We start from the raw sequence: 22,563 nt of genomic DNA, 5'->3' as shown, positions 1-22,563 counted from the left end.
AAAAGAGCATGAGCAGGACTAAGGGTAAAGGCCTCTTTGCTTGTAACAGGGACTTGCGACTAGAAGTCGTTACCACTCTTTTTGCTGTGATGAGGCAAGTGCTCAAACAAATCATGCGCCAAATTCTCTGAATCCCTGTGAAAAGGGTATGAAGCATCTCAACAATAAGAGTGCAAAACCATTGCAACAGTTCGCAGGCAGCAGTTTTATGAAACTGGGGAAGGTACACACTCAACCACCAGCTCAAAAATAGCAATGAAAAAGACTTTATACAACGCTATCTCTGCTCATGAAAAGAGACCAGAGATTACACTCTTCACCTGTATGAACAATCAAAGACAGACTGACTCCAGAAAATCGAAAGAAGAATTGTAAGAATCTGCATCAATAAAATAACAGAAAGACAGGCAGTGGTGGATTGTGACCAACAAAGTCGTGTACTAAGGAGTTAGAACCCATCAGTGATACTGTGAATAAGAGGAGACTAGGATTCTTTGGAGATGAGGATGCAAGATTCAAGACTTCTAAAATAGCTAGTACAGTACAATCTTAACTCAAAAAACACCAAGAAATGCAGATGGATGAAAGAAATAAGAGAGGATCTGAAGGAAATCGGCTTTATACCAGAAGACACCACAGATGAAATAAAATTAAACAAAAAAAAATCAAGAACAAAAACATTTACTTCCGATTCACAAGAAAAAATTCACAACATGTGCATTTTCAACACTAGAAAGGGCACAAAAATTGGAACATGTGATAAAGTACTGGGAGGACTGCAAGGCCCAAACAGTGCCATCGAAGAAACTTGGATAATGGACTGATTAAATGTGATTCCATGTGTACATAAAAGATATTAATAATAATTTTTTGTTGCAAATCAATAAACTAGATATCAATAATAAAACAATATAGACTAGCATACTATATAGATTTCCAAAACTGCAAGTATGATTATTTTGATATGTATAATTTAAGTTGTACACTATGAAAAAGTTTTATATTGCATGTTGGAAAACATGTACATGTAATTACATTATTAAAATCTAAACATTTTAAGATTTTTATATAAAAAATTCTTAAAACTAATGACAAAAAATGTCTTTATCAAGAGCCACTGTATTTGATTGGTGACTGTTGTGTTACTCATAAAAATCATAGAAAAACTGAATTACTCCATTAGAATCAATCATCAATACTTTCTCCGTAAAATGTATAAAATAACACTTACATGTCATTTTTCGCATTATTTTTATTAAAATTGAAAAAAATGGGTTTTAAGAATATTTTTCATAAAGGTAAAAGAAAAAATAACTGATGGTGATAAAAAGTTTGATATTTATATGTTCATCTTACTCTTATTTATCACTTTGCTGAGTGCCAGTTCAATTAAATGATTTTTAAAACATCTAATTGGTGATATTTAAATCTCAATTTCCTCTGTACTTTAATTATTATTTGAGTTAAAACTATTCTTTTTTTTAATTAAAAGTTTTACACAAACCTCTAATAACGCTTAAACTTTATTTTTTGTTATGTCTTCAGTTATTATTTCAGTTGATTCAATTTGACTGCACTAGAACTTCAGGCTCTTGAATAATCAGTTCAAAAATCCATATCTAAGGGTGTAGTTCTACCTACATACCCAGTAACAGTTATTTATTTAAACAGATATTAATATGATTTTATTTGTTGTCATTGACAAGAGATATATTTTATAACAACAATCTATCCAGGATTCAAAATTAAAACATTCTGGATGAAGGTAAAGGCGCTATTATTGACATGGTAGTTTTTTGTTCAGAATCTCATTACACAAAGAAAGAGTATTTATTTAATTTAGTGTTTAGGCATATATAAATTTTTTTTAATGTGACTGATGTACATATCGGTGAATGTTGGTGATGTGCTAATACTCACAAAAGAAATGTCTAACATATTTTATGCATAAAATTTATAAAACTGGTGTGGTATACAGACTATATATAATCAGAAGAAACAGGGAAACTGACTCATGACCTGGGAATCATCAGTTCCTTTGTTCAATGGAAATACTGAAGGGGAAACATTTAATTAATATTATATTTTTGCTGTATTTGAATTAATTCATGTTTATTTTTTCATTAGTAAGATCATCTTGAAAGTAAAGTTCATTTGTTTTTGTAATATGTTCTATAAAAAATATTAATAGTATTAAGATTATTACTTTTTTTTACTATATCTTTTGACTGCTTACCTGCTTCAACATAAATTCACTCTCACAGCCTGCCATTTAACTAAGATGGTTTCTTTCACTTTATCAGACTACTGAGGATACTGTCATTCAGTTAACTAGTGTTTCACCTCTAGTGCTGTATGATATTTCATTGTTAGTAACAACTCAATTCAGAAATTTATCATCTTCTCCTGTGTGTCAAACATTTCAATCGGATCTCATTGGTATTTGTTTGTGGTCTTCCATTTTTGTTAATGTTTGAGTCTTTTCAGTGAAAACCTCTGCGATTGTTTATCCACAAAAAATAATTGTTGAAGAGTAAATTTTGGAAGTCAGTTTTACCAAAAACAGCTCTAGAAGCAATCATACGAATTAATTCCAAATCCAAGATGGTATCATGAATTTATATAACTGAGGTCACTGAAAATGACAGGAAGGTTTAAAATGGGCTCTTTGTCACGCTCATTCATTCTACAGCACTAAAACACCATTTTCATCAATTTCTTTTATTCATCATTTTACTCTACATGCCAACTTGTTGCTAGTGAATTTCAGCTGTTGATACCACATTTTGAAAGTCCAGAAAGTGTATCGTCATCTAAATTTTAAAATGTAAATCTCATTAATAAATTACCACAGGGAGGTGCAGTAATTTGTAGATACAAAAATATTTATGATCCAGTAAATCTTAAGTACCTCAGGCATGGCAAACTTTAAAAAGATTTAATTATGTTTTTTGTATTTATTTGTTTATCCTGCAAATTATGCCACTAAAGTTAGTTCTAAAATATATGACTGATACCTCATTATAAAGAATTATAATATATACATTGATGCATAAAACACATTGCACTTAACAATCAAACAAAAATCATATCAAGGCCCAGATAAAAAACCATAAACAGTCTTATTACCTTTAAGATTTAAGCGCAGAATCATTTATAATCTCCTCAGTTAGATTCAAGCACCTTTGGTCTTTTCCGGCAACTTACTATAACTTGTTATATAGTGAGCTTCTAAGTATCTAAGTCATATTTTTGAATTTGCAGGGTTGTTTTCAACTATTATACCCACACTTAATAATGATATTTTCTCTTATTTCTGTATTGCAATGAATATAGACTAAAGGCTCTAAAATTAAATAAGTTGAGTACAATAAACACTTTTTAAAATAAGAATAAGCATGAATTTTTATGTATTTTATTAGAATAATTTGAATTATTCCTTTTGAATTGGGAATACCCTTTTATTAACTGATGAGCTTCCTAACAACATAATATCATAAGATAAGATTGATTGGACATGGATGTTATGAAACAAATTACTTTTATTATTGAAGTACTCCAGGTTATTATACAGAAGTTAGAACTTAGAAGAACAACTGAGAAGTAGAAAAAATTTATTTGCTTTAAAAAATAATCAACATGAACCTCTAAAAGCCTCTCTTAAGTTCTTGTTAATCCTTATAACTAGAAAACTCTGAGTCTGAGAAATATAGGATAGACGACCAACATTTAGAAAGCACTTTTTAACTTAAAGCAGATAACTTATGTTTTTTTAATCATTCAATGACAAAAATTTCTGGTAAACCACAATTTAATATCTACAGAAATATTTCAGCTCTATTCAAGTAACATTTTTAATCAGCACTAAAGTTTTATTTAAAAAGTAGTAAAATATATTTACTGAGATTGACATCTCAGGGCACATTGCTATTATACATTAAAAAATTCAATGGAGTTCTGTGATTCACTTCACTATTAATATTCTTTCTAAAGGAATCGTGCTTTAACCCTTTGCAGTCCTTTTATAATAAATGACCAACTAGCCTTGAGTCAATCTTTTCAATTTTTTTTTCACTGATATCCCAGCCAGGTCCAATTTTTATAGCAAGGAAATCTTATATTTCTGTCTTGGCCGAAATTTAACTTCTCTGCAATTCTCAACATTTATTTTATTACACTATGACACTTAGAAGTTTCTTTTTAAGTTAATAGATTTATTTTCATACTTACAAAATTATTTTATTTTAATTGTTAGTAAGTAAAATTTAAAAAAAATAGTATAATAAAATTGAAAAAAATCACAAACAATCGTATTTTTCCCTCAACGCATTATAACAAGTATCATTGAATGGCCCATTTCCCGAAGTTAAGTTGATTATCAAAATTATCGGTATTACGTTAATATCTAATAAAGACACTTTCAGGCAGACCACTGGCCTGAAATTCAGTATCACTTTCTGATCCTGAAGGCGAATCAAGAGTATTTTCATTAACTGTTGGATCACAGTCACTATCATCATTAAATAGACTTTTCAAAACGTCATTAGAAAACTCAATCATAACATTTTCCATTTCGAAATCACGGAAGATGGCTGGAAGTTCTCAATTACGAGAACTTCCAGCCATCTTCCGTACCTTAACTTGTTTATTTACAATTAAGACGATGATGTCAGAACACAGCTACTAGACATGTTATTGTATTTGCGTCGTTTACTATTTATTTGTGTCGTTTACTAACAACAAATTCAGATTAAACAGCTGATGCTAAACTAAATAGAATGCGGCGTCGACCGAGAACTATCCAAATGTCGAGCGGTGCTCGGTTCAAGATTTACTGACGTCTAAACATCATGTCAGGTTGCACGACATTGGACTGCTACGTAAATTATATAATATCGAGTGATTTACGCCGCTGGACTTGACGTGAATTTCAGAATATCGAGTATATTACGGCAAAAGATTGCAAAGTGTTAGTCATTTCTTACTGTACTGGCCCTCTATTTACTACTTACTAGTTTGGTAATCCGTAAATCAGTTTAACAAACAAATCAGTGATAATTGTCAATGCAGCAGCATCAACATTATCATGAGACTTCAAAAGATTACAAAAAAACAACTGTAATGTTCCATGAGTCATTCATTGGTACTGATAATCCATTTATGAAGTCAGTCAAAGCTAAAGAAATTACAAAATGGTCATTATTTTCAAGATAGCCCCTGTAAATATTCATTGAAGTGAACTTTAAATATTATATATTAGACCATTAAGCATCATTTCAGTTCACTGATATAAATTAATCTCAGATTATTCAGGCAATACTATTTTCCACTATATTACACTAAATTTCTTCATAAAACCATGCTCAAAATTTGTTAATAAGTATGCTTTTCAAAAAAAAGTTAAAAGTGAATTTTTCATCATTTATTTTCAAATACTTCAGAAAATATGGACAATAACTAAATTGGCTTATAATTTGGTGAATTAAGTGTCGAACCTTTCTTAAGGAGAGGAATAACAAAAGAAGTCTTAAGGCAGCTAGGAAGACTTTGCTAAGAGATACATTTATTAAACTTATAAGGGAGATAACAAAAGCATATGACTTCGTATAAAATATTAGCAGAAATGTCATAAATACTCACAGAATATTTTTACTTTTTATATCTAAACTACAAGTTTGAACTTGCTGGATATTAAGAGAAAATAAAAACACAGATTCATGAACAAAACTGTTCAAAGAATGGCTTTGTTTGAAATGGATCAATATTATTGTTTTAAATATTGGAAAATAAATTTTTCTGCTACCCGATTATTGGATGATATAACAGAAGTCGAGTTTCTTTTATTTTTGGTGAGCTTAACTGACCTGCTTTACTTTCAAATCTGCTTTCACTTTTGATAACTGCCGATATGGTGTTAGATTTATTGTTTGAATTAGATATTAAATTTCCACAATCTAATCAGAGAAATGAAATTTTATTTAAGTACTTGCATAAAATTCAAATGTTCTTGTTATTGCCATTACATAGTTGTCCTATTTTTAATGAATACACGTGACAAATACAGTAGACCAGGAATATTCGAACTGAACTGCACTGATCATACTGAATACAACACTGTTCAAAGTGGATAAAATTCACCTGCAGATATACAGGCTGTACAAATAAGACAGTAACTTCAATAATAACCTTAAATTAACAGGACACATACAAAAACAAGCACAAATGAAAGTTTTACATATACTCATAGAAACTAACAACAAGCTCTAACACCCTTGATTAGTAAAAAATTTACAATGAAAAATGTAATCTTGCAAAACAACGTTCATGCACATATGAAAAGAAACACAAGTATATCTGATTAATTATATGAGTCTCACTATCTTTTTACGAATGGGATGCCGTTCTGACAGGATTATCAACAGTCCCAGTAATTACACTGAAGATGGAGCTGCAAAATGCATAATTAAAAACCAGAAGATACTTTGAAAGAGCAATTTCTAAAAATAATTTTAAAGTAGATTGCTTACATTTTTATAATTTTAAAATAAATGGAAATTAAAAAATTAAATAAAAATTGAAAAAATATATGTAACAATAAATCAAAAATGAGACTGACAATTTAGAAAAATCTTTTATGCAAAGCAAACTGCAGAAAAATGGTACCGGCGTTCAATGATTTGCAATGTATTTTATTCAGATTTGTGTGTGCATGTTTATTAAGTTCATACAAAATAACTTCATCTTTAAGATTAGTAAAACATAGAATCTTCTCTTACCCATACATATTCTTCATTGGGCAGTGAATTGTAAGTAATTATCTTTTTCTATCCCTCCACCATTTCTTCTCAATTTTCATTTCCATTTCTACACACTTATTCATAATAAATTTTAACTTACTAGAAACCTTCCCTTTGGTCTCTTTTCCCATTTATCTTCTGACTTGGTACTGTTTTTTTCTTTCCTCATGACATGTCGAGACTGCCTTAGTCTTGCTCTTCCTATCCTGTCTAATACTTTGTTAATTTTTGAAAGAGATTATTTTTGTATTCTTCAAACAATCTCTCTTTACTTTGCCTTTCATACGGATAAGAAATTTAATTTTCATAACTTGTAATTTAGTTTTCTTCTCTCCTTTTGCATTCACAGCTTTTTATTGTAATGCAATAAACAAATGACATATAATATTAAAATAAATAAATAGATATTTTATTCTAATCTATACATAATAATACATTACATAGATCATGTCAGGCAGGAAAGAGTACAATTAATTATAAGGATAAAGGATTGATGTGATCACTGTTCATATTAATTATTCAAAGTGTAAACACATGAAATAATGTTAGGATAAATACATAAAGATATTAAATGAAAAAATTAACTGTAAAGTAATAATTTTTTCCAGGCATTCATCGCTATGTTGTATTAATATTTATGCAGAAAAATAAAATAAATTTCAGAAAAGATATATACATTTCAAAAACGTGAGTACAGAAAAAATAATTTTGTATGTAATATTGCCATATTAATCTGTAAAATATTATTTATAGTTGAAAATCTAATTCCTTGAGTTTCAAGCTTTCACAGTCTGCGTTGGATTGCATTTATTTTATACATAAGTTGATTTAGTTAGTATAAATGACAACTGCTTACCTGTAGCATGTCCAGTTGTTAGTCTTTATGGTTTATAGTGGAGAATAAATTAGCATCATTCATGTACTTTGCATCTGAATTGGTAAAAAAAAAATTATAAATTAATATTTTAAAATGTTTCAAAAAATGTTAATTAATAATTAATCATGTTAGAGATTTAAAAATTTTGGACCATATTAGTTGATTTATCAATCAAATTCAATTATATTTTCTCTTCAAGAATTAAAAATGGCTATAAATAAATTCAGTTCTCTAGCATATTTTTTAACTCAGCCCCACAAAAGACAAGTTTTAAGAAGAAATTGATAATAATAATAAAAATAATAATGTCCTGGTCAAAATCCAACCTCACATCCATGCAGTTACATACACATTTGGGGCAGGCAACAAGATTGTACTTCTGCACTTTCACTTATGTCGGCCATCAGGACAGTGGTATTGCTCAGGAACTCCCCTGTGGAATACTGGATTGGCGGTCCCAAGCTAGTCATGGTTGTGCTGCCTGCAGTAGTGCAGGACGTATGACCATGGTCTGTTGTTTTTTTTCATCATTGAGTGGAGTGCATATCCCCCTCTTGATAGTGGGAACCGGGTTGGAGTGAGCTGATATGAGCTTGCTTTGCTGAAGTTTTGCACCGCTCAATGTGAGCCTGTCTCTTTGACCCTTGGCAGAAATTGTCCTGTAGGTAAGAGTATCAGAGTCGTTACTGCTACATGCGACCCCTGGGACATCAGTATAATGGGTTAGGCAGTACCTGACTCACACCTGACTTAAAAAAAACATTAAAGGACCAACTAAAAAAAAATTGTCATTTAAGCCAATAATTTTATTTCTGACAGAAAATTATGACTGAATTTATATTTTTGGGTTATGCTGTGACTAATCAAAACATTTTTGCCATAAAATCATTTTTTAATTGAATAATTTTATTCATATTAGGAAATAATCACTAAAAGTTTAAAGTAAAAGAGAGCAGCATAAAGTAAATTACATTCAAGTCTATGAAGTTCTTTCCTCCTATCCTTAAGGAATCGTAATATTTAATCCAGATAAAATTCTGATCGGGCTTGAGTTACCCCAGAAAATTATGATGTGGAAAATAGGAGATTGAAAGTTTTTTTTAATAAACCTTAATTGAAAAATAATTTTCCTTAATTTTAGAAATTAATGTATAGGAAGTTTATTTTGCCATATAATCAATCTATTGGTAACTATGTTTTTTCTTTTATTTTTTTTGTTTCAGAAACTTTACTATTCGTAAAAATTTTAATTATTTGGAATTTGCAAAAAAATACAAATTAAGAGAACCAGTTGCATCAAACTACTTTGTATCACAATGGGAAAAATGGGTTGATCAAAGATATGCAGGTCTTCGTGAGGATTATGATATAGCAACTTTTTAAATATTTTATGAAGGCTTTCAAAATTTAAAAAAATTAATTATTTATTAAATACTTTTATTATGATTGTTTCTAGAAAGAGTGTGCATTTTCATGTTTCATCAAAAAAATCAAATCATTAGATGCTTCTGTATGTACGTATAAATTATACAGTAAGTAAAATATTGAATTCTTTAATATAAAAGTAACTAGATTTAAAGCTTCATACAAATAAATAAACAGAATTATTTCACTTTTTCTCAGTTTCTCTCTCTCTCCCTCCCTGTGTATGTGTGTATGTATGTATATATATTTGATATATATATATATATCAAATAATAACAAAATAACCACCAACACAGTAAGAGAACCTAAAAAATTAATACCTAAAGTCGACTTTCACAGGATCCCGCATCATCAGTTGGTAGAAAATTCCAAAATTACATCAAACAAAATCAAAAAATAAATAAATAAAAACTAAAAATTTAGAAAACATACACCCTTATAGCCACAAAACTTGAACAACAGAACTCAATATCAACTGTAATGATAATCTGAAATACTAAATGACTGAAATAACTGGATTGATTATCATTCCAGTTGATATTGAGTTGTGTCGTTCAAGTTTTGTGGTTATTAGGGTTTATGTTTTCTAAATTTTTAGTTTTTATTTATTTTTTATTTTTATTTGATGTAATTTTGGAATTTTGTACAGACTGATGGTGCGAGATCCTGTGAAAGTAAAGTTTTGGTATTAGTTTTTTAGGTTCTGTTACTGTGTTATTTCTGTTGTTATTTTTTTCTGTTACTATTGTTGTTATTTGGCACAGTGGTCAGTATGATGATGAATTACTTAAATTGTTACAAAGTTTTGTGTGTGTGTGTGTGTGCACGCGCATATATATATCTAGTCATTTCATTTCAGTGTACCCCCTACATCCTATATTCCTAACAATTTGTTTTACATATTCCAAACGTTGCCTGCCTACACAATTTTTTCCTTCTATCTGTCCCTCCAATATTAAAGTGACTATTCCAGGATGCCTTAATATGTGGCCTATAAGTCTGTCTCTTCTTCTAGCTATATTTTTCCAAATGCTTCTTTCTTCATCTATTTGCCACAACACTTCTTCATTTGTCACTTTATCTACCCATCTGATTTTTAACATTCTCCTATAGCACCACATTTCAAAAGCTTCTAATCTTTTCTTCTGAGATACTCTGATCGTCCAAGTTCACTTCCATGTAAAGCGGCACTCCAAACATATATTTTCAAAAATCTTTTCCTGACATTTAAATTAATTTTTGGTGTAAACAAATTATATTTCTGACTGAAGGCTCGTTTCGCCTGTGCTATTCGGCATTTTATATCGCTTCTTCTTTGTCCATCTTCAGTAATTCTACTTCCCAAATAACAAAATTCTTCTACCTCCATAATCTTTTCTTCTCCTATTTTCACATTCAGTGGTCCATCTTTGTTATTTCATTACTTTCGTTTTGTTCTTGTTTATTTTCATGCGGTAGTTCTTGTGTAGGACTTCATCCATGCCATTCATTGTTTCTTCTAAATCCTTTTTACTCTCAGCTAGAATTACTATATCATCATACTATATCACTATGATGTAGTAATTTTTTTTTTTAAATCATAGCATCTTTATCTTTTCACCTTGTACTCTGAATCTAAATTGTTCTTTAACATCATTAACTGCTAGTTCTATGTAAAGATTTAAAAGTAACGGGGATAGAGAACATCCTTGTCGGACTGGCTTCTTTCTTCTGTTCTTCAATTATTACTGTTGCTGTTTGGTTCCTGTAAATGTTAGCAATTGTTCTTCTATCTCTGTATTTGAATCCTAATATTTTTAAAATGCTGAACATTTTATTCTAGTCTATGTTATTGAATGCCTTTTCTAGGTCTATAAATGCCAAGTATGTTGGTTTGTTTTTCTCTAATCTTCCTTCTACTATTAATCTGAGGCCTAAAATTGCTTCCCTTGTCCTTCTACTTTTCCTGAAACCAAATTGGTCTTCTCCTAACACTTCTGCCACTCTCCTCTCAATTCTTCTGTATGGACTTCTAGTTAAGATTTTTGATGCATGACTAGTTAAACTAATTGTTCTGTATTCTTCACATTTATCTGCTTCTGCTTTCTTTGGTATCATGATTATAACACTTTTTTTGAAGTTTGACGGAACTTCCCCTTTTTCATAAATATTACATACCAGTGTGTATAATCTATCAATCGCTTCTTCACCTGCACAATGAGTAATTCTACAGGAATTCAGTCTATTCCAGGAGCCTTTCTGCCATTCAAATCTTTTAATGCTCTATAAATTCAGATCTCAGGATTGTTTCTTCCATTTCATCCTCTTCAACTTCCTCTTCATCATATATATATATATATATATGTGTGTGTGTGTGTGTATGTGTGGCCCAATTCATCCACTAATAGACTTCACAAATGTTTGATAGGATATTAAGAACATAAAAACTTAATCTAATGCGTAACATCAACATTCTATATACTATAATTTGCAATAAATTCAATCAAAATTATTATTTTTTATTTTGATAGTAAATTTTATCCACAATATGATAGATAACCTTCAAATGAGATGCCTCTTACGTGTTTTAATATCAGAAATTTACATAGAGGGTTTTACATTCAAAATAGGATTAAACATACTTAAAAAATACTATTATAGGTCCATTACAAAGAGATATTCTTGTTATTTATAATCCATATACACTTAATGAACACAAAATACATGTTAATTTAAACTCATATAATATAAATTTCTATTTTACTGTTGAACCATGTAAAACAATTAATCTTTTTATTATTAATAAAAGATGTAAATAACAATAAAATTTAAAACAATATTTATTGTAAACGTTTACTGCTAACATTAAAATATGCAGTAATTTTTACCTTGTACTAAGATGCAACACTTTTCTGTCATTTTGCTGTATTAAATATACACCATTTAAACATTTTGAACTTGTGTATATAAATTATTTATAATAACACTAGCTATCAAACTAGAATTATAACGTAAATTTAAAATAATTATTCTGTTTTAATAATTTACATCCAAGGCACATAACTTCAATTATAGACTCACTACACACCACTATTTTCTAGCATGAAGTTAACTCTTCAACTATGCTACTTCTCTCACAGATCTTGCTGTGTGTGTATAATTGCCCCACTTGACATTGCTCTAATAGTGAGAATATTTGTATTCTTATGTTATTGTGCATGTACTTTGGTTAATTATTTAAAATTTTCGTTTTTAAATATTTTTTATTAATCTGTACACTTTGAAGACTTTTTAGATCTAAGTTTGGATAATAGTAAAGTTTATATTATGTAGATCACATACTGTACAGTGTAAAAAATGTTATTATTAAAATGCTTTTTTTTCTGTTAAGATCATCATAATTTTTATATTGAGTACATTTATGAAAACATTCTGAAAAATGAAATAAAAACATTTTTGAAAATGGGTTATATCCAAATACATTAACATGTAATTTAATCATGATGAAGCTAAGAAGGGTAGATAATTGTACTCAGTATAAATAAATGTTATTATTACTATAATGTTAATTTATTATTAAATATGAAAATTGAATGAAATTAAATTGTTAGAACCAATTCATAAAATATTGATATGAGATGTGGAAGAGTTTACAAAATAGGATCGTACATCACAGTTAGAATTTTTTTTCGACAGCTATGAAATTATTTTCAGCATCTGTAAACAACACTCCTCTTTTACCCTTTAAACAGGTTACTCAACTAATCTGATGCTCTGTAGATAAACTGACTGTCAGTTTCACAAATTAGAAATGAGGTGACAGATTCTACTTCTGAGATATATAGTCTGTAACATCCATAAATGATACAGATTCATTTACAAAAGAAGTTATGCAGAGATACGTTTGTAGAACAATTTTTAATAAAACTGGTACAGCAAAATGGGTGGTCGTGCCAACCCAGTAAAAATGCAGAAAGCTTTATAAGGATTTTGTAGAACTACTGATGCTCTATTTTCAGTGTTATAGGACTTTTTAAATAGTATAAAATATACCAGGGGCGGCTTTAGATCTGTGCGACCCGTGCGGCCACACGGGGCGCCAAATCCAGATGAGAACAAAAACAATTAATTGACTAAAAAATTTGGAAAAATATTTATCCTGTAAAACTCTAAATATGAATATAGGCTAATAAATAAAATAATTTAACGTGTTTTGTACAGAGTGCGTTTTGTACATTAAGTAGTACCAAGCACTATTAATAATACACAGTAATATTAATTATTATACAATTTGTACGATTAATATGCAGATTTTGGGTCTTTTCCGTTATGTGTCTACACGCTACAGACAGTAACAGGCGGAATACGGAATAAGTCGCAATCACACGAATCGTATCTATGTTTGTTTAAGTGGAGGAAACAACATGAAAATGACGATTTATTTGATAAAATGTTAGCACACATACAAGAGTTGTTGCCCCCTGCATAAGAAAATAATTTTCTTCCTTTCCTTTAATACAAGATTCCTATACTTAATATTTTCCTAAAAATAGATGAAGTAAAAAGTAAAAAAAATTGAGGAAAAGAAAGTGATGTGCCTCTCTCGCGCTTCCGAAAAATGGAAAGTGGATTCGCCCAAATAGGCAACTCCTTGTAGGCCAAGAAGAAGGGGCAGAGTTTGTTGACATGTCACATGCTCACCGCTTCACCACTTGCCCATGACTAGTGATTAGACAAGGGAAACAACAGAGTTCCGCATATCGTCTTAATTGGTGTTCTTGCGGTGTTAGTGGTTACGGTTACAACGTCAACAAAGATACGAAATTTATTTACTTGTAATTTTGCAGTTTATTAATATAATGACATCGTTTTTACGTTTCTAAATTCTGACAGAAATGTCAGAGAAAAAGAAGCATTCTGGATCGTTTTACCGAAAAAGGAAATTAGGAATTGAAAATATGAGGAAAACAAGCGATGGCATTGAAACGTTTCATTTCTGTGACTGTGAGCACTGAACCAGGTACCTCCTCAGAAAAATCGGCAGATATGGAAAAATGTGGGAATAAAGAATTACAAGACAAACGCTTGGAAATATCATCAGCATCAGTAGAATCTTCTGAGCTATTATGCATTTTAACACAGGTAAGTAAAGTTATCCATTTCTTATACTAAAAATTTGTAATAGATAAGTTATTTGTATATTCTTATTATTGTAGGCATTGACGTAAATGGGATGAAAGTCTAGGAGGGGCTAGGCCTTTCGGGGGGTCTGGTGGGTATGGTATACCCCCTCAACAAACAGGGGTTCTGGGGCTCCTCGCTCAGAATATTTTGAAATCGTATTTTAGAGGTTATTTTGGTACTTACGCTACCGCAGGTACAGAAGAGGTTATTTTATTAACGCTACCGCAGCTACAGCTGTATTTAAAAACAAAGTAGTCAATCGGATTTCGGTGGAAAATGAACAGTCTCTATTAATTTTAATAAATGGTTATTTATTTTATAAATATAATTTAACCAAACTTAACCTACGCTCGCTAACCTTGACTAATTAACAGCGTAATTTTTTGAGTATTTATTTAATAAATAATTTATTATTTAAATAATCAAAACACTCCTGTTAATTAGTCAAGGTTAGCGAGCGTAGGTTAAGTTTGGTTAAATTATATTTATAAAATAAATAAATATAAATAACCATTTATTAAAATTAATAAAGAGACTGTTTGAAACTATGTTAAACTCTATATCGGCCCATTTTCGGCGTTAATACATAAGTACCGTTATTTTTGCCAAATAAAAGTGTAAGGGTGTATTTAAAAACTAACGAAAAGTTTATTACAAAAATTAAGATTTCAATCTCCTTGTAAGTTGTTAGTTTGAAAATTCATTCTAATCGTAATAAAAATTGTTCATGAGAATAAAAAAAAAAATTATTAGACATCTGGTTTATTATTATATTATTTTGTTTTAATAAATAAAAAACATAACAAACAAAACATTGTAAAAAGAGATAACATATACTTTTTCAGCATTGAAAACCACACCAACATTGACATACTGATACTGTAAACTAACAAGCATAGCAAGGTAGCAGTTAGCAGCCTCTAACAAATCAATCAATAAAAAAATATGTCAATGTACTCAATATGAAAGAGAATATGGCCCTATTGAAAACATTAAGAGAAGAAACCAACACTTATTGCTATCTCGTTATTGCGTCGTCTGCTGACTGCTGTTCACAGGTTGTTTTGTTGCTTTTACAGATTCTATATTTAGAATTACATTTTGTAAAGAAAACTGTTACGCTGTACCAAATCTGTCATTAACTCGTACTTAATTTGAAAGTTTTTACAATTACAGTAGTAGTGGACAAATAAAAATAAACAGTGTTGCATACGGCGTCTTGATTAAAATGTTGCGATCCGACCCAAATGACCACTATGTTGCCTGTGGCGTCTTATCACAACTTGTACGCTTGTTCCTGAGTGTCTCGATAGGGAGAAGTATTTTTGCTGACGACGTAATTCGGGCAGTTCTTTTTGCCTATGTGATTAGGTAGCGTGTTTCTGAGGAACTGTCTGATTTTATGTTTTTACTTACTTGTACGATGTAAAGGAAGTATTGTGGTCGCGAATAATTTCAGATTTCAACGAAAATATCCATTTTGATTAGTTTCGGTGTGACATCTGCACGTATGTATTTCGCGTAATTCGGAAACGATTAGCCGTAGGATCTTGAAATTTTGGATTTAGGACTGTGTAACATCTAGTTGTGCACCTCCTTTTTTGATTGCAATCGACTGAACCAAAAGTGTCCAAAGAAGCCCAAAATGGATTTTGAACTTTTTTTAACTGCAGTAATAAGCCCTCGTTGAGAGCTTTTCAACGTATATGTCATGTGGTACTTACTTTCATTGGTTCCAGAGTTATAGGCAAATAAAATTTTAATTAATGAAATATTTGGATTTTACAAGGTAAGGGACACTGGTTCGAATCATGCTTCAGACATCTCCTTTTTTTAACTTTTTTTTTTTTAATTTAAATATATTGCTTTATTAATAATTATTAACCCCTGATTGTAAAAGAATTTTTACAATAAATAATTATTCAATAATAAGAATAAAACAAATATGAAAAAATTCAAAAGTTAATAGTGAAATAAAATTTTATGTACTTTTAAAAACGTGTATATGTAATTTAAAAGGCATACTTTATATCCAAATTCAATACAAATTTTGAATTGAATATTTTCTCGAACTTGAACAGAATCGAACTTCAACAAGGAATTAAGCTATATCACTTTCTTAATGTTTAATGCAGTTTTCATTTCATAAAAATAATTTTCAAAAACTTCTTGGTACCTGAAAAAATCATTCTCTTACATGATAACTGAATTATGTACAGCAAAATTAATGTTTTTTTTTTTTTCAGAATTCTCAAGAGGAACTATACGTGTAACTTGACCCTGGAGAATGACCAGCCCACATAACTGAAATTGTTTGACAGATTCTAGTTATGCGGTTGTCCAGGGCAGATTTCCAATGTAGACTTTCCCTTAAACATAGACAATCACAGATTTAGTGCCATTCATTATCGCAGATGCCTAAACAACAGTGAAGTAATCCCAACGCAGATAGCTAATTTACACTGTGTCAAAAAATATTATTTTCTACTTTTTCTGCCGTCTTTTTGGCAATAGTAAAACAACTTTAACTTTAGAACCTGGTAACTGTGATTGGAGACACATATCTGAGATATCACATGTCTGAACGTCCTTGGACATATGAGACCATTCCAATTTTGGGCTGAGTGCAGTAAGTGTCAGCAGTTAGGCAAAACAATCGAACATGGAAATTAAAGAATCATAGACAGTGAAACTGAATGATGGAAAAAAGCGTTCAAGCATACAGTGGTTATGCTAGAATTTCTCGCATCTCAAAATCTTGCACTTCATGGTAAAATGGACAAACTGTTTGCAAGAAACAGTAACTTTTTGAAAATGTTAGAGATTGTTGGGAAGTTTGACGTGATCTCGCTGAACATTTATAGTGTATGTCATCAAAAAAAATGTTTGTTCACTATATTGGGAAATAAAGCTGAAAATTAAATAAGTGGACTGCTCAGTTTAAGAATCTAACAATACATACCACAAGAGGTGCAAGAATGAACATATTATTCCATCATTTTGGCTTGTACCCCTGATGTCAGCCATACAGAACAGTTATCTTTGATTGTCCAGTATGTCACTTGTGAACCAGGAAAAGAACCTTGCATCCAAGTGCATTTCTTGGATTTTGTTCCAATGGAATGTTCAATTGGGGAGGCTCTTATTGAAACGATTTTAAACCAATTAGAATACTACAACTTGTCTTTGTGTAACAAGCATAGACAACACTACAATAATGGAACCAATATGAAGGAGAAACATGCTGGAGTGCAAAATAGAATCCTCAAGCATTTTTGTACCATGCAGTGCTCACGCTCTTAACTTGGTTTTCAACGACGCAGCACTTTCTTGAACTGAAGCTGTAAATTTCTTCAGAACAGTACAAGTATACAATTTTTTTTCTGTTTCAACCCAACGATGGTTTGTGTTAAAGATTCATGTGACCTCTTTGACAATAAAACCCCTAAGTGAAACTCGCCAGGAGAGTCAAATTGATGTGATAACTCCACTGATATACCAGGCTGGAGAAGTTTATGATGCCTTGTTTGAGCTTTCCAGTGATTCCAGAACAGATGCCTACAGCAAAAACACTGCACTAAGCTTAACTAAAAAAAATCAAGAATTTCAGGTTTGTCTGCTGTCTTCTGTTGTGGCATTCGGTTCTGTTCAGAATTAATCTAATCAGTAAACTGTTGCAAAAACAACAATTTGACATTTCAAATAGAACTCATTGACCTTGCGAAAACTTATTTTGAAGAAATGAGAAGTGACAAAGGATTTGAGATAGTTCTTGATGCTAGGGAAGTTGCTGAGACTTCAGAGATCGAACCATCCTTTGAAAGAGAGCCACAACTACGACCTAGAAAAATAAAAAGACAGTTTGACTATGAGTCTCATGATGAACCTCATCTTGATTCAAATGAAGCATTCAAGAGGAACATTTACTTTCTACATACTTGATAGAACGTTTTCTTCTTTGGGTGCAAGATTCACTCAACTTCATCAACAATACATTCTTGGTTTCATGTATGACTGGACGTGTGGAAAAAGAATTACTTTTGAAAAAGTGTGCCGACTTACAAATCGCACTAATGGACAGAAGTCATACCGACATAGACGTCTTTCAACTACCAAGAATTGTTGGTCATTATATCCATCTTACCGAAAGACTATCTAAGGGGACCAGTGAAAATATTAAGGTATTTAACATCTTAGTGTTTAAATGAAAACTTCAAACTTGTATGTACCCTCAGAATTGTCCTACTCTCCCAGTCACTGTTGCCTCAGGAGAACAAAGTTTTTCAAAACTTAAACTCATTAAGAACTACTTAAGATGAACAATGCCTCAAGAAGAGTTGGTTGGTTTGTCGTTGAGTTCCATAGAATATCAGATTCTCCGAAAGATTAATATAGATGAAATAATCAAAGATTTTGCTGAAAGAAAAGCACGTAAACTGTTACTGTAGTTCTAAGTTGGCCTACTATATGTTTGAATATTTTATAATATTATATTATAGATGTAAGTTAACTTTTACTTTTTAAAATAATTATAAAATTTTATATTAATATTAAGTTGTAAATTTTATTATTTATAAATTTTCAAGATCCAAAGTGTTCAAGTTATTTTTCTGAATTTTTTTACCAATATCAGTAATTGATTAACCAAGTGAATAAAAACTGCCAATAGTATTATAGATAATAGCTATGGGCACACTCTATAAATAAGATCGTCATCATTTGATTACTTTGTAAGTTTCTCTGTACTCAACAAGTAAAAATTCAGTACCAAATTGTGTATGAAAAAATAAATTTTTTTACTGTCCTAAAATAAGAAGTAACTATTATGTGTAAGTAATATTGCTGTTCTGAAATTAAGAATTAATTATTTCTTCGTGTTGGAAGGATATGTTGGAAAAGAGATAACAGTGTTGGGAACAAGAAAAAATATCTTGCACGGGTGAACATTTGGTCTTTAGCTGCCCCTGAAATATACAATACAAATAAATACATGGTCACTATTTTTTATTTAAAGAAGGTTGATTTTTAAGAAGTGAGGCAGCTCTCTTTGAACAGACATTTCAATTTAAAAATATAATTTAGCAAAAGTGAACAAGTTAAGTAAATTTTTTATTCACTTACTTCATATAGTACTTAGAATTTTGATTAGATTTATATTTTATTTTAAGTATTTAAAGATTTATTTTAAAACAAATTTAGTCATTAATGCCTAAGATTTTGTATTATATATTTGTAAATTTTTTCTTTAATTTCTTTTCCTGGATGCACAACGAAGTGTCGTTATCAGCCCCTGGACATGATATTTATTAACAATTAAAAATTAAATTAAAAACTAAAACCGCAGTTATATAACAACACAGCATAAAATGAAAACTGTGACGTGTGCTAAAATCAAAATAAAATCATACTTAGATATTACATTAATTATAATCTAAATTAAAAAAATTAATTTACTATATGTCATGTGTCAAATGGCATAAATAGATGAAACACTACAGAAAACTAAAATATTTGAATATAAACGAACGGCCTTTAGAAGATGTAAAACATTTGATAACATCGAATGTCATTACTACCTAAGATCCTGATATCGATTAATATGCAAGTTAGAGGACACCGAATCAAAGGTTGGATGATTTGGTTGCGTTTTAAAACAAGCTACGTAAGAGTAGATTATTTGATTTCATCTATTCCAAAGGGATGGCTCATTGCTGTCCACCAGTAAATTTACCACAGGGCTTGATGAATGATGGACATCATCAAGATCTTTAGAGCGGTAGCCCATGAAGACGAATAAGCTATGTATCCATGTCTAAGCAGGAACGAATCAGAGCTTAGTACAAGCGAAACTTGCATACTTGATCAGCACCCCAGTGAATATTAGATAGAACTTTCAGCACGTCTAGTATTTTTAAACATTTTACCTTCAGCTCCTTTAAATGTGTTAACCATGTTAGTCGTAGGTCAAACTATTTTTAAAAATCTGACGTGTGTGCATGCTTCAACTGGTTCAACAGATGAAGAAACAGATAAGGGTTAATATGTTCCTCAAGCATTTTGTTCTCAAGCATGAGAGAACAAATTGTGTAATAAATTTACTCACTTTTCCAATTTTACAGTCACATTTTTATGTAGTTACAAGAGATAAATATTAAAAATTAAAAAAAACATAACTGCCAAAAATATATTGCTGACAAACACTGCTCTTAAATATAGCATAATTAAAGAGCATGCAGATGACAATTTTAAATGTAGTAAAATTTTTTTGTAGTCCAAATTTTTTAAATATATTTAAACATATTTATTATATATATATATATATATATATATATATATATATATACATACATACATACATATTTATGTAGCTTATGACACTCCTGGTAACGTAAGGATTCCAATGTAAAGTCACACATCTAAGTCAGTTCAGCCAATGAGCTGCTACAGTGGAACAAACATACATACATCCTAGATTCATTACACCCTTTTTAGGCAGTCATGTAAAAATATCTGTAGTTTTTTATGCAGCTTTTTAAATACTGCTTTATCAATGATAAGTGTTGAAAATCCAATTACAGATATTAATGAAATTATATTAGAAAGCACTAGGAATTTATAAAATCAGTATGTTTAACAGAAGCTGATGTGTAACATTGACCCCTTGCTTTGTTAAAATACAAGTAGCTTATTTGAGACACAGAATAATTATTTAAAACATAGTAGCCCATTTTCAGTATTTAATGTTCTAAAGTAATAATCATAAAAATATGTTATGCCACTTTCATAAAGATGAAGTAATTCTCATACCAGCAACAAAGTTAAACCTTACTTCTTGAAATTTTCTGGAGGAGCATTATGAAACTACTTTTATTGTTTATTTTTCCAGCTGCAAAATGATCAAACTATTAGTCATCATGCTGTGGAACAGACTACATAGCATTGGCAATGAGGGAAATCATCATTACTCATGTCTGTACAAGCCTTCTTAAGAGTCATGTTTATGCATTATTACTAGTCATTGCTAAACAGACCTATACAGGTATTGAAGGCACTGAAACTGAAAAGATGGAATGGAATAGATTATAATTGTCATCTGGCTCATAGCCAGCGAAGATCTTTGCTTCCATTATATTTTAATGTATGTATTTTCCCATTGTAAAAATACCATCCAGATCTGGTTTTTACTTAGTTTTGGTTAGTTGAAGTTCAAAGCAGCATAAAGGTGATTTTACCTTGAGACTAAGGCAGTGAGGAAGTATAACTAAAGAATTGAGATTGTACAAGAATTTCGTAGATGCTCTTGAACTTTCACCACCCTCTCAATTGACAAGGGATTCATAACAATATCATATCTAAATCTGAATTATTTATTTTTGAAATTTTTTATGTTAATAAGAACCTTATTTAGCCATGATCTTCCTCGAGGTAAAAATGTTCAGTCAAATTCTTCTATGCCTTCACCACTACACATACATTGCCTGGAATAGCAGTTTTTCCCAGTTTCATCAAGCTTTCCATCTATTTTTTTTTTTAAATGGTTCAAGAAAATTTTCTGAAAGCATCATAATGTAGCTGGAATGATTTTTAGATGAGCCTTCATGACATTTCTTCAAAGAATTTGTGTTTTTTTTAACATAGGATTATTTGAAAATTACTATATCTTATCAGCTTGGGTTCTCATGATGTGACAGTAAAGTATCAGCTAGCAGAGAGTACAATACCTTCATGTCCAACAATCACTGCAATAACAGTGTAATATTTGTGCCTCTTTTAATTGTGTACTGCTATAATGTTAAAATAATCTATATCTTTGTTGATAAAAAGTTAATAAAAATCAATGGTTAGCTGCATATAGACAGATTTAAAAATAAATTTAAATGTTAATATATATTTAAAAAAAATAGAAACTGAACAAAATGGATATCAATGGGAATAATTAATTATAAGTTAAATGTCTAACTCAGTCTCATCCTTGAAAATCCAATTCCAGGTGACATAATATATCTTTCAACATATAATGTTTCCTAATAGTTACAGTTAGTCCTAGATTGGGAACCTTGGAGAGCGGAATCAAAGCAGTAAAATGAGGTAAGGCAAAAAAAAAAATATTTCTAAATCCTGGTCGCAGAGTTCTTTCTGCAAAGCTTACCTATTTTGTTTTCATAGTTTGTGTTCTCTTATCAGAAGCGAGTGCTTACAATTATGCTTACAATCTAAAAAACAATAACTTGCTATAATAAGTAAAAAGTAGCAACTATTTCCCTTATAATAATATTAAAATAGTACAAATCACAATTAATT

General features: G+C 30.3%; 1 protein-coding gene across 3 annotated transcripts in view; it reads left to right on the top strand.

The window, feature by feature from the left end:
• The window catches only part of LOC142324552 (putative odorant-binding protein A5), a 36,676-nt gene extending 27,423 nt beyond the window's left edge, over positions 1-9,253 (top strand). For 2 of the 3 annotated variants that reach the window (XM_075365389.1, XM_075365390.1), the window contains 2 exons: positions 7,406-7,484; positions 8,898-9,253. In XM_075365389.1, coding sequence (XP_075221504.1) covers positions 7,406-7,484; positions 8,898-9,057 — 239 coding nt within the window. In that variant the 3' untranslated portion in view covers positions 9,058-9,253. The remainder of the gene's footprint in view (positions 1-7,405; positions 7,485-8,897) is intronic. The other variant, XM_075365391.1, reaches the window with a different exon arrangement.
• The last annotated feature ends 13,310 nt before the right edge of the window (positions 9,254-22,563 follow it).

Source organism: Lycorma delicatula, chromosome 5 (assembly GCF_047948215.1).
Source record: "Lycorma delicatula isolate Av1 chromosome 5, ASM4794821v1, whole genome shotgun sequence".
Lineage (NCBI taxonomy): Eukaryota > Metazoa > Arthropoda > Insecta > Hemiptera > Fulgoridae > Lycorma > Lycorma delicatula.
Note: the sequence above shows the minus strand (reverse complement) of the source record. Positions and strands in the feature narration are given on the sequence as shown.